Genomic DNA, 12,462 nt, shown 5'->3' on the forward strand with positions numbered 1-12,462 from the left:
ATTTCTCCCAATAGTCTCAAGGCAGTCTGGCCTTTTCCTGTCCTCCTCAAAGCTCTTCCAGCTTCTGGCCATCCCCACCTCCACAGCCACTTCCACATATTCAGGTATTTGTTACAGCAATGTCTTTTTCCTGGTATTAAACCTATATTTGTATATTTGTTCTTTCGGGCCACCATAATAGATTGCCACAAACTACTGGCTTAAAAACCACAGAATTTTATTCTCTAAGATTTTCTGTATCTGAAATGAAGGTGCTGGCAGGACCGTGTTCCAGGTGGAGCCTCTCCAGCTTTTGGGTGCTGGCAACCCTCAGTGTTCCTTGTCTTGTGTTCACGTTGCTCCGGTCTCTGCCTCTGTCTTCACCTTCTCCCTGTGCAGGCTCCACAGCTCTGACGGGGCTGGGGCATCCCTCCCACCTCCACCCTGGCCTTACATGGGGCCACAGGCCTTTCCTGGGGCTTGGGCTATGGCCTCATGGCTAAACATCTTGTCCTTTCCTCTGAGGGAAAATACTGACCAGCTTTGGAGCGCTCCTGTGCAGGGCAGTGCTCCGTCCCTGTGCCTTAGTTCCAGCTGTGCCGTGATGGGGCTTCTGCAACATGGGGTACTGGCTGCTCTGCATTCCAGACTCCCAGACCTGACTTCAGTACAACACCCCTCCTCACTTACTCAGGGCCTCACTCAGCAGCAGCTGACACCAGTTGGCCATGTGTGTGCTGTGCGTGGGCGACTATACACGTGCCTCAGTGAACAAGACAGAGCCTAGAGCAGCACCTAGCACAGTTGGTACTCAGTAGTGAAGGAGTGGGTGATGCCCCTCGGGGCGGTCAAGCACCAAGTGCAGTGCCAGTATGGAGACAGCGCCAGTGAAAGGTTTTCTGAGCCACACAGAGGCCACATGTTGTTCAGGTCCATTTCTGTGAAAGGCAAATCCACAGACTGAAAGAAGATTGGTGGTTGCTAATTGGTGTGTGGTTTCTTTTTAGGGTGATGAAAATGTTCCAGAACAGGTAATGGTGCACAGCTCTGAATAAGCTATAACCACTGAATTGTACACTTTCAGTGGGTGAACTTCATGGTATATGAATCATATCTCAATTAAAAAAAAACAAAGACGATTCCTGTGCAGGAAGACTGTGTAAGGGTTCAGCTCAGCAGAGGTTTCTGGTGCAGCCTGGGCACATAGGTTCCGGGGTGCAGAGGGCTTCGGCCTAGGCAATCAGGCTGGCCCGTGGTCTTATCTCTTTCTGTGTTCTTTCTGTCCACCTCAGGACCACTTGTTTTATTGAGGGGAGTTGTTAAATTTTAAATAAAGCCCATTTACATTGTTCGTGACCAACAGCTGCCCCTGCCCGCTGCCCCTGTCTCACCATCTTACCTCCTGTGTCCTCCCATACTGAGAGTGGGCAGGTGGTCTCAGCAGGTGCATCAGGCCAGAGTGGGCTGAACCACACCAGGTGGGGAGCAACCAGCTTGCCTTACACAAGGTGGATGCAGCAGGCATGGTTCTTGTATAGCAACCATTGTGTTAGTGAGGACTCTCCAGAGAAGCAGACCAATAGGGGTGTGTGTGTATATAGAGAGAGATTTATTGTAAGGAATTGGCTCCCTCAGTTGTGGGAGCTGGCAGATCCAAAATCTGCGGGTTGTGCCAGCTGGCTGGAGGCCCAGGGAAGAACTGATGTTGCAGCTTGAGTCTGAAGGCTGTCTTTTTTTTTTCCTCAAGGCCTTCAACTGACTGGATAAGGCCCACCCACACTATGGCACGTGATCTGCTTTACTCAGTGGGTCTACTAATTTAAATGTTAATCTCATCTAAAAGATACCTGAATGGCGACATCTAGACCGGTGTTTGACCAAATATCTGGATGCCAGGACCTAGGCAAGTTGACGCTAAGATTAACCATAACAGTCAGTTGGGTGGTTAACAAGGGAAATGGCCAGAGTCGAGGTGTATGCAGAACTTTGTTAGGAAGCAAGTAAGTATATGTTTCTTCCCATTGCCACTCACACTGTTATTTTGTTTATTTTTGCCTAATAGGAGTTTTGGTTTCCGGGGGCCTTGCATTTCTTCAGTCAGTAACTTGGTGTGTTTTTTCTGGTGTTGGCTCTTGGGTACCTCCTTGGGTCACTTATTGAGAAGACTGCATCAGTCCATTTACTGGAGATTTTGGTAGTGAGCGTTTGTCACGAGTGCTTGACACATATAATGACTCACTCCCCTCTCTGTTGCTTTCTTGAACTTTTTTTCTTATTGGTCCTATTTCATTTTACCAATCCAACATTGCCGTTCCATGTGTACCTATATGGAATCTTAGTGTATACACGGATGTGATCACAGGAAACCTCAGCACCAGCAGAGAGGCCAGTGTGCTGGGTGAGGAGGACAGAGTGAGCTATGGGGCCCAGTGGGTGATGGCGCTTCTAGCCGAGGGTCCAGGTGGGGCGGTGTTGGCCTGGGGGTGGTGGTGTTAGGTCTTTGCAGGCATGTGGGGGAAGCTGCTTGGATTGTTGGGAACAGGGATGTGGGGAGAGATGGAGAGTTTGTCTAGGGGATGATTCTGCCCCCATGGCACACTGGCCATGTCTGGAGGCAGTTTCAGTGGTCACAACAGGGGTGCAGGCTGCATCCAGTAGGCAGGGCTCAGGTCGCTGCTAAGCATCCTGCAGTATACAAGATGGCCCCAGAATGTGGGCCAAGGGACCCAGGTCCTGGCACACGGCGCATAGTAGCAGCCGGTTGAGAATTCCCACCAGTCTTGAGTGCACAGTTAATGACAGGTCTGCACTGGCCTCTCTCCGTGCATGATATCTGAATCCTCAAGGCACCTCGGAGGCAGGAACTCCTTTTTTAACAACTTTATTGAGATAATTCATAGCCCTTACAACTCACCCACTTAAAGTGTACAGTCAGTGGATTTTAATATAGTTACAGATTTATGCACCATCCCAAATCAATTCTAGAATATTACATCATTCCAAGAAGAAACCCCGTTAGCAGTCACTCTCCATCCCATCTTCTCCTTGCCCCCCAGCGACCACCCATCTGCTTTCTATCTCTGTGGATTTGCCTATTCTGGACATTTCATGTAAGTGGAATCTTACAATACAATACATGACCACTAACACCTCTTCTTTTACTCATGTTGTTTTCAAGATTTATTTGTGTTACAGCATGTTATCTCATCAGTTGGGGGACATTTGAGTTGTTTCCACCTTTGCTATTGTGAATAGTGTCTGAACATTTGTGCACAAGATTTTGATGAACGTGTGTTTTCCTTTCTCTCGAGTGCATGCCGAGGAGGGGCATTGATGGGTCAGATGTTAACTCTGTGCTGAACTGTTCGAGTAGCTGCAGACTGTTTCCACAGCACTGCACCATTGTACATGCTACCAGCAGCATGTGACCGAGGAACTACTCTGAACCCCATTTTACAGATGAAGAAACCAAGGGTCAGAGCAGGCTGAGATCCTGCATTGTTCACTGCAATACCTCACAGCCCAGGGCCCCAGCTCCTCGCCAGGTGGCCACATCGGGCACCAGAGCAGGCCTGGGATTCCAAGTCCCAGCTGTATGACCACTATGGTGGGCCTGGCTGCACTGAGCTCCTTCTGCCCAAGGGGTGGTGAGACCAGCTAGGGCAGGCTGCTCACACCTGCCTTCCTCCTGGCAGATCAACCAAAATGTAGAGATTCAGCGTGGCCGCCTGCGGGATGACATCAAGGAGTACAAGTTCCGGGAGGCCCGCCTGCTGCAGGACTACTCGGAGTTGGAGGAGGAGAACATCAGTCTGCAAAAGCAGGTGTCTGTGCTCAGGCAGAACCAGGCAAGTATCTGGGCTGGGCAGGTGGGACAGGTAGGTTGGCTCTGGGCCACGGCCCTGGCCTAACCCTCACTTTCACTTGGCAACACTTTAAGTCACCTGACAAATTGGCAGTGTGGATGTGTTCTGATTTCCGTGGCATCTCTGGTGATGAGCAAGTCTCATGCTTCTGCACTGTTCATACCACGTGCACGTGTGTCCCAGGTGTGGGCTGACCATTTCCTGTGTGCACCTCATGCCTGTAACTCTCTAAGCATCCGTGTCTTCCCAGCTGTGTAGTCAGCACAATGGTGCTTCTTCCCCATTCCTCAGGCATAGAAGAGTGTTGACCTCTTTCACAGGTGGAGTTTGAGGGTCTCAAGCATGAGATCAAGCGTCTGGAGGAGGAGACCGAATATCTCAACAGCCAGCTGGAGGACGCCATTCGGCTCAAGGAGATCTCGGAGCGGCAGCTGGAGGAGGCGCTGGAGACGCTGAAGACAGAGCGGGAGCAGAAGAACAGTCTGCGCAAGGAGCTGTCGCACTACATGAGCATCAATGACTCCCTCTACACCAGCCACCTGCACGTCTCCCTGGACGGCCTTAAGCTCGGTGATGACGCCGAAGCCCTGGCCAATGGCTTTGAGCACGGTGGCCTGGCCAAGCTGCCGCTGGACAACAAGACCTCCACGCCCACCAAGGACGGCCTTGCTCCACCTTCACCCAGCCTCGTTTCTGACCTCCTCAGTGAGCTCAACATCTCTGAGATCCAGAAGCTTAAGCAGCAGCTAATGCAGGTGAGCGGGTGGGTAGCCCCACCCCACCCAGGTCTTGTCACAGCCCCGGGCCTTGGGCCCACGTGCACCATTCCCACCTCCACTCCTGTCCCCCATGGTGTTGGCCAGACCTGCTCGTCACCAGGACAGCGCTTTCCTGACACTTTGTCAATGCTATGCACCTTCTTTTACTTACGTTTCTTTTACATAGGTAATTCTGTATTGTTAACCTAAGTGGAATTGCAGCATTATAGGTGGAAGGTGCCCAGAGAATTAGGTTTCTGGTTACAAGTTTGGGCACCACCAGAGGTTTTCTTATGTCGCTCTGAGGTCCCTGTGTGTAGTTTCCCATGCTGTGTCCTGTAGACACGTCACGTCAGGGTTTCCTGCCCCGACTGAACAGAATCCCAGGGTCTGCACCACAGCCCCTTGGTTCACTGCATGTCTCTGAGGAGGGACTCACCAAGCCCCGCAAGCATCTGGGCAGGGGGAAGAGCCATCATAGCGCCCCACACATGACACCTCCACCCGAATTTATCACAGAGAGGCTAGCAGGGTGATGGTCATGGCATGGATGGGGTCACTCCTGGGACTGTCCAGGGGTCTTCTGAGCGCAAGTACTCCTGTGGGCTGTTGACGGGCCTTTTCTGTGCCTTCGCAGATGGAGCGGGAGAAGGTGGGCCTGCTGGCAACGCTGCAGGACACACAGAAGCAGCTGGAGCAGGCCCGAGGGGCCCTGTCGGAGCAGCACGAGGAGGTGAGCCGCCTCACAGAGAACCTGAGTGCTCTGCGGCGCCTGCAGGCCAGCAAGGAGCGGCGGACAGCCCTGGACAGTGAGAAGGAGCGAGACAGCCATGAGGATGGTGACTACTATGAGGTGGACATCAATGGGCCTGAGATCCTGGCCTGCAAGTACCGTGTGGCCCTGGCAGAGGCTGGTGAGCTTCGGGAGCAGCTGAAGGCGCTGCGCAGTGCACACGAGGCCAGCGAGGCCCAGCACACCGAGGAGAAGGGCCAGCATGAGGCCGAAAGCCAGGCGCTCACTGAGAAGGTCTCCCTGTTGGAGAAGGCCAGCCGCCAGGACCGCGAGCTCCTGTCCCGGCTGCAGATGGAGCTCAAGAAGGTGAGCGACGTCGCAGGCGAGACACAAGGCAGCCTGAGCGTGGCCCAGGACGAGCTGGTGACCTTCAGTGAGGAGCTGGCCAACCTCTACCACCACGTGTGCATGTGCAACAACGAGACGCCCACCCGTGTGGTGCTGGACTACTACCGAGAGGGCCCGGCTGGCGCCGGCAGCTGCAGCCCTGAGACCCGTGGGCGTCGCTCACCTGTCCTGCCCAAGGGGCCGCCTGCCTCAGAGGGTAGGGCCAGGGACAGCAGCCCCTCACCTGGCTCCTCACTGCCCTCGCCCCTGAGTGACCCACGCCGGGAGCCCATGAACATCTACAACCTGATCGCCATTATCCGTGACCAGATCAGGCACCTGCAGGCAGCTGTGGACCGCACCACAGAGCTGTCGCGGCAGCGCCTGGCTTCACAGGAGCTGGGCCCAGCTGCGGACAAGGACCGGGAGGCACTCATGGAGGAGATCCTGAAGCTGAAGTCGCTGCTCAGCACCAAGCGGGAGCAGATCACCACGCTGCGCACGGTGCTCAAGGCCAACAAGCAGGTGTGCACGGCGCTCGGGTCCATCAGGGGCGGGCACGTGGGCGGGGGGTTTCTCACCCTCCCTGGCCTCCTGTCCGTGCTGTTCCTGCTACTGAAGGAAAGATGTGAGAAAACCTCACCTCAGTGCTGCGGGGAGGGGCTGAGGCCTTTGAGAGGGCTGGCTGGGGCCTTGGTCTGTGGCACTGAGGCAGCAGACCTCTCCTGGCGCCCCTCACCTGCCCGTCTTTTGCATCTCTGACCCCCTAGACAGCAGAGGTGGCCCTCGCCAACCTAAAGAGCAAGTACGAGAACGAGAAGGCCATGGTGACCGAGACCATGATGAAGCTGCGCAACGAGCTCAAGGCCCTCAAGGAGGACGCGGCCACCTTCTCCTCACTGCGTGCCATGTTCGCCACCAGGTAACGCTCACTGCTCCTTTCGCTGCTCAGCAGCCCAGGGGCCCAGTTTTGTCTCCACTTTACGCCTAAGATGAGAAAGTTGGAAGCAGAAAGCTGAAAGAGTGGGTCCTTATGGCCAGGCTGGAGGCATGAGCTTCGAAGGAGAAACAGGCAAGTGGGCAAGCCAGTGATAACAAATGAGTTTGCCCCCAGAACTTGGTGGGAAGTTCATGTATTTAGAAGGAAGGTTTCCCTCCCAGCAGGGGCGGGGTCCCAGTGCTGCCCCTCTGACCCTACCAGTTAAGAGTTTGTGGGGGTGGCAGGCGGCGTCTTTCTTTAGGCCAGTCCTGTGGTCAGGAAGCCGGGCAGGTGCAGAGCTGGAGGCTGCTTTTGGGGCCTGCTTCTGGGTGTTTCCCTATTCAGAGAGGCATGGTGCTGGCCAGTGTCAGTCAGGGTTGGGAGGCTGAGGCTCTGGGTTAAACAGCGTTGAAACTGAGCTCAGGGCCTACTTTGCCTTGTGCCAGGGTGCTGGGCACTCCCTGCATTTCAGCGATGTGGGAGGAGGGGGCAAAGACAAAGAAAGAAGCTTCCAGGCCTCTCTGGAAGCTTTCTTTCCTCCTGGGCAAAGTGCTTGGGAAAGATCTCAGTTAGTCCTCAGCACATAGTATGTTGACCCTTGCTTCCTCAACTTGTTTTATTTAAAAGCCTGACTTGTCAGATGGTGCCAAGATTGCAAACCTCGGGGCAAGGGTTAAAACTTGCTGATGGTCCTTGGCCTTGGTGGATGGGGGTGTAGGGTGGGTGTGCCCACCATCCCCTTCACCCAGGCCGCACTCCCTCCCTCAGGGACAGGCCCAGGATGGGCATTTCTCTCCCAGCTCCTTACCTAGGTGGGGAGCATGTGCCACAGCTCAGCAGATACTAAAATAGGGCTGTTTATGACATCCACATGTGCTTTTCCCAGGCTCTGGTTAGCCATTTGTTCTAGACTTACTAAGCACCTACTGTGTGCCTGGGCTATTCCGGGAGCAAGCCAATTCCTGCCCTTGGGTTTATCCCCACATCCTGAGAGCCAAGTGATATCACACCTCCAGCCCGCTGCCCCTGAGCCACCTGGAGGCCTTGAAGGGCAGCCACCACCTCCTTTAGTGAAAACTGGCTTCAGAGAGCCCCTCCCAGAGAAAGCCAAACCTCAGAGGGGCACATCCTCTTCGTTTCTAGCCCAGTGAGCAGATGGGGTCTGCTCACCTTCTGGAGCCCTCAGTACGGGAGCCATGATCACACACGCCGCTGGCTCTCCCAGGTCCTTCAGCCACGCTCTTGCCTCTTGCGTCCCCGCAGGTGTGACGAGTACATCACACAGTTGGATGAGATGCAGCGGCAGCTGGCAGCTGCTGAGGACGAGAAGAAGACACTCAACTCGCTGCTGCGCATGGCCATCCAGCAGAAGCTGGCGCTGACCCAGCGGCTGGAGCTGCTTGAGCTGGACCATGAGCAGACCCGGCGAAGCCGCGCCAAGGCCACCCCCAAGACCAAGCCTGGTACCCCGAGCGTAAGTCACACCTGCGCCTGCGCTAGTGACAGGGCTGAGGGTGCTGGGCTTGCTGCCCAGGTGCTCTGTGGCGAGAAATATAACGTTTACTGCGATTAGGGCCGCAAGGGTACACGCTGCAGCTAACCTGCCGCATATCACCTGTCCGCTTCACCTCAACTAACCTGGCAGCAGCGGGACCATGGTGCTAGGCTGGTCTTAACTGTGACTAATGCACAGAGGGAAGAAGTTAGCAGAGGCAGCCTGCTTCTCCACCTGGACACTGCAAGCTTTGTGTCTGTTTCTCACCCCTCGGGACCACCCTTCACAGCAGCTGCTCTCTTGGAGGGGTGGTCAAGGTGGGGTTGGAGCCATCTGTCCTCACAAAAATGTGGCTTCCCAGGGCCCGCGTGCCATTGGCTCTCACGGGGAGGGGCAGAACTTGCATTGAAACTTGCATGTTCCCTGCATGTGTCTAATGCAGTTGTACTGCCCCGGCACCCAGAAACCAGTGTTAGAGGTTCCAGCCTGAATCCCAGGTGCGGCCTCGGAGGACACTCTGTGCTTGGTACAGATTACGGAGACAATTATTTTGTAGTTTGCGCGGCATCTCGTTACAGTTTATATTTGGGACAGAATTACAGAATTCCTTCCCCTAAACCCAGAGGAAGAGCAGCCCTGTGTCCCATGTCCTCCAGCCCAGGCGTACCTAACCACACCCCAGACCAGAGCTCAGCAGCCTCAGCTTCTCTTTCTGAGATTTGTACGCTTGTCCGGTGGCCTGCAAGGTGACAAATCGGCAGGCCAAAGGCTTGGGTTTTTTCTAATGAGAAAAACTTCCCAAGTGCCTGGCCAGACCTCTGTCCTCACAGGAAGCCCATCCTTTTGTACTTAGAGTGTCCCCAGCTTCCAGTTGGATTTTTTCACTCTCTGCCCATTATCAGGCCTTCCTCTCAGGGGGCTTCAGACTACAAGAAACAGGGCTGTGGAAACCCCCAACCTGAGCTTGAGTTACCAGCGGGCCAGGCTGAAATGAGGGACTGGGTTCCACACCTATTAACTGAAGCCCAGCCTGGTGTAGGAAGGGAACCTTGAATGGACCCAGGGCTAGTTTCAGGATTCACAGTAGGAGGAATATGGTTCTTGATCATCAGTGCAATTCCAGAGGTGGTGACAGGCAGGAAAGGCAGCCATAGTACTCCCCCATGCTCAGAAGCTGCACCCACACCAAGAGCTTTGGCAGCCGAACTTCTCTCAGTGTTTCTCTCCATGTCATCCTTGGGCCCACCAGTCATGAAGGTGCAGTCTTCCTGAATAGCTCTTTGCCTCCTCTCTCTGGGGCCCAGAGGGGGAATTTTCATTGTCCCTGCACACTGGTATCTGCCCTCATTCCACTCTTTCCCTTAATTCCCAAGCATGTCTCAATTCCCACCAGATGCCAGGTGCTACCCAGACCAACTTGGATTTGGCAAACTGCGGAGTGAAGATACACAGGATGGACCATACCTGTCCCTTCTGTGTGCCTATACCCAGCTCCAGGCTGTTTTGCAGATGGGATGTCAGATCTTGGATTCCCCTCCCACTTGAGAAGATGTCAGGCCATCTCCCCTCTGCAAGCAGGACTTCCAGGGGCGTGGCTGCCTGCTGGTGCCGCATACTGCTTCTGCCTCCTTGCCAAGCCTGGCACACAGCTTCTCTCCATACTTGTAAAGTAAAGGGTCTTCATGAGGTACTCGGGGCCAGCGGCGCCCCCTAACATATGCAGGTCTTCTCTGCTGCCAACTAACACACCCATGCCCTCACAGCTCGGTGAGAGCTTTAGTTGTCTGACGGGTGACCGGTTCTAACGTTGTCTTGTTTTCTCCCATTTTCAGCTGTAGAGTAGCTGCTGGGAGGACTCGGCCGCCGGCCCTGTCACACTGCAGCCCCCTCCCCTCCTCTCCCATGGGCCCACGCAGAGGAAGGAAGGGCAGCCTAAAAGTCCACTTAGAAACGTTTTTGGATATGCTACTGCAATTCTTTTCAAAATAGCATTCCCCAAGTTTTTAATGGCAGAGGAAATAAAAGCTTTAATGTTGAGAATGCCGGCAGCTGCTGCTTGGAAAGGCCTTTGTACAGGCACTGAAGAACCTGCTTGGACAGCGACCACCAGGCTTGCTTAGGAACCCTCTAGAAACACTCACCACTGGGGTCTCCCTATTACAGATACTCCTTTTTTACCCAATCCACCTGTGCACTTTTGATATTTTGATATTATATTTGCTTCCTTCATCCCTGGCGTAGAGATGGTCTCAGATGCCGTAGTCTGTCTCGTGGTCCTGTAGCTCCCAACGGTGTGTTGATCTGTTATCAGCACATGGCACAGGTGTGTCCTCCTAGCGTGTAGCTCTAGACTGTTTAGGTGAAGGCTTCAACTTGGTAAGGAGCCCGGCTAAATGTATCCATGCTGTGGTTCAGCAGCCTTTTAATTATACGGCATTGTGGTTCGTGTTTGAAATTACAGATTTTAAATGCCATTGTTCATTAAGAAATCCAGGGTATTCGGATTCTGGGGTCTTTCATATTGTATTATTATTATTCTTAGGAATAGTTCAATGTAACAAGAAGAAAACTTGACCTTTGCTCTGGTTAAACAGTAAAAGGCACTTGAAAACAAAAAGATAAATTATTGAATGAGTAGTATTACCTACAAATTCCAGAATTTTCTGGGTTTTAGGACATTGTGAAGCATGACTGATTAACAGAATTTTATACAACTGTACCAGTGAAATTCCAAATTGGAATTGTTTTGTTACTCCGGTTGTTGTGCCAAATTGTGGTACACTTAGAAAATTCTACAGTCGTCGATTTTTAGGGTGTTATATTTCAACGCCTTTTTGTTAGTAATCATTGCCAGTAGTGCCTTCATCAGTTTAGGGAGGTGTTCCAGCGTAGTTTATTCTCTAAAATGGACAGTGAAGAGCTAGTTGGGAATGTTGAAGGCCAGTGTGGACCAATCAGTGTGAACAGGTGCACACCTTCTAACCTGACCCTGGGCATCTTCATTGAGGGAAAGAAAACAGCAATTGTGCAAAATTCTGTTAGTCAGTGATTCTTTACTGTGCAGATCCTTGCAAATTCAGGGGCTGAGAAAACGAAAGTGAACACAAACCTTGAGTGTGCTTTGGGAACCAAATGGACTTTATGGGACAAGCTAAGCAAGCTATGTGAACAACACGCCACGTTTGTGAAGAGTGGGGCGGGTGGCAGGGGAGCCGGCACCGTCGGCCTCGTGCATTGGGGTGAGGGCTAGCCATAGTATTCTTTGCAAATGTGAGAGAGAGACATTATATATTCTCTTGCTTGGTGTAACTAATCACTGTTAATTTCAGGAAACAGAAGTCACTAAAGCTCCTTAGCAAACCAGATCTATGTCCTGTCCTGATTTGCTGAGTGAGGTTGTGCAAGTGGTCAAATTGGTACTCAAGGAGGAGGAAGAAAAAGTGTCCTCTCTCCTCCAAAATACAGGACAAATTATAATAATATAAGTAGCAAGAATAGAAGAATTCTGTTTCCTGGAATAAGCATTTTTATTCCTAGTTGTAGGGACCCCTATTTTTACCTTCTCTTACAGTGTTGATTCATAAGAAATAATGTTACATTTACAAAAACTTCATCTGTACGGGGTATTTATTTGCAATGATGTCTGTGTACTGTATTTTTTCTGTGCATTACCTTAGTGTCAGAATGTCTTTATTTTAAGATCATATGCATGTTCTCCTGCCAAGGAACCTTTACACAGACCCAAACAAACAAAAATGCCTTCAGATTCTGAGAAAATGAGGCACTGCATGGAAAAGGAATAGGAAGGAGAAATCAGTCACAACTTGGGACACAGACATATGGTGCAAATATCTGTAAAGCCAGTGCACATAGGAACAGTGGGCCTGGGTAAAGGGTCACGTTGGTAGGACCAGTAAATAAAGAATAATAAAAAGACAAAGCACAAAACTTGTTCTCTGTGGTTGCTCCGACCCCCTGCTCCAGATGACTGTGGGTCCAGCAATGCACTATAATTCCAGCACCTAAAACAAGAAAACCAGCCTGTCGTTAACCCTGGTGGTGGAAACTGGAAGCAACCTGAAGCCCATCTCAGGAGGCGTGGGGGGAAGGGGAGACAAGGGGTGCCTCCCGTGACGGGCGTCAGGTGTCATGAGCACCCAGCAGCGTGGCAGTGAGAGCACATTGCCTTTGCATTGTACTGACTAGGAAGCAAAGAGATTTGCATGACGAGGGATCCTTTGCCCTCCAAACTCTTGCTCGTTGTG

General features: G+C 52.4%; 1 protein-coding gene across 2 annotated transcripts in view; it reads left to right on the forward strand.

Moving 5' to 3' along the window:
* BICD2 (BICD cargo adaptor 2) overlaps positions 1-12,145 on the forward strand; it is a gene marked incomplete at its 3' end in the record, with an annotated part of 53,794 nt that extends 41,649 nt beyond the window's left edge. The window contains exons 3-8 of one of the 2 annotated variants that reach the window (XM_082656492.1): positions 3,675-3,827; positions 4,166-4,600; positions 5,241-6,248; positions 6,494-6,645; positions 7,966-8,176; positions 10,030-12,145. In XM_082656492.1, the coding sequence (XP_082512618.1) occupies positions 3,675-3,827; positions 4,166-4,600; positions 5,241-6,248; positions 6,494-6,645; positions 7,966-8,176; positions 10,030-10,035 (1,965 nt within the window). Of the gene's footprint in view, positions 1-3,674; positions 3,828-4,165; positions 4,601-5,240; positions 6,249-6,493; positions 6,646-7,965; positions 8,276-10,029 lie in introns of those variants that run through there. The other variant, XM_082656491.1, reaches the window with a different exon arrangement.
* Between the last annotated feature and the right edge of the window lie 317 nt (positions 12,146-12,462).

The sequence above is a fragment of the Grampus griseus genome (genome assembly GCF_964374135.1).
Source record: "Grampus griseus genome assembly, chromosome: 6".
Taxonomy (NCBI): Eukaryota; Metazoa; Chordata; class Mammalia; order Artiodactyla; family Delphinidae; genus Grampus; species Grampus griseus.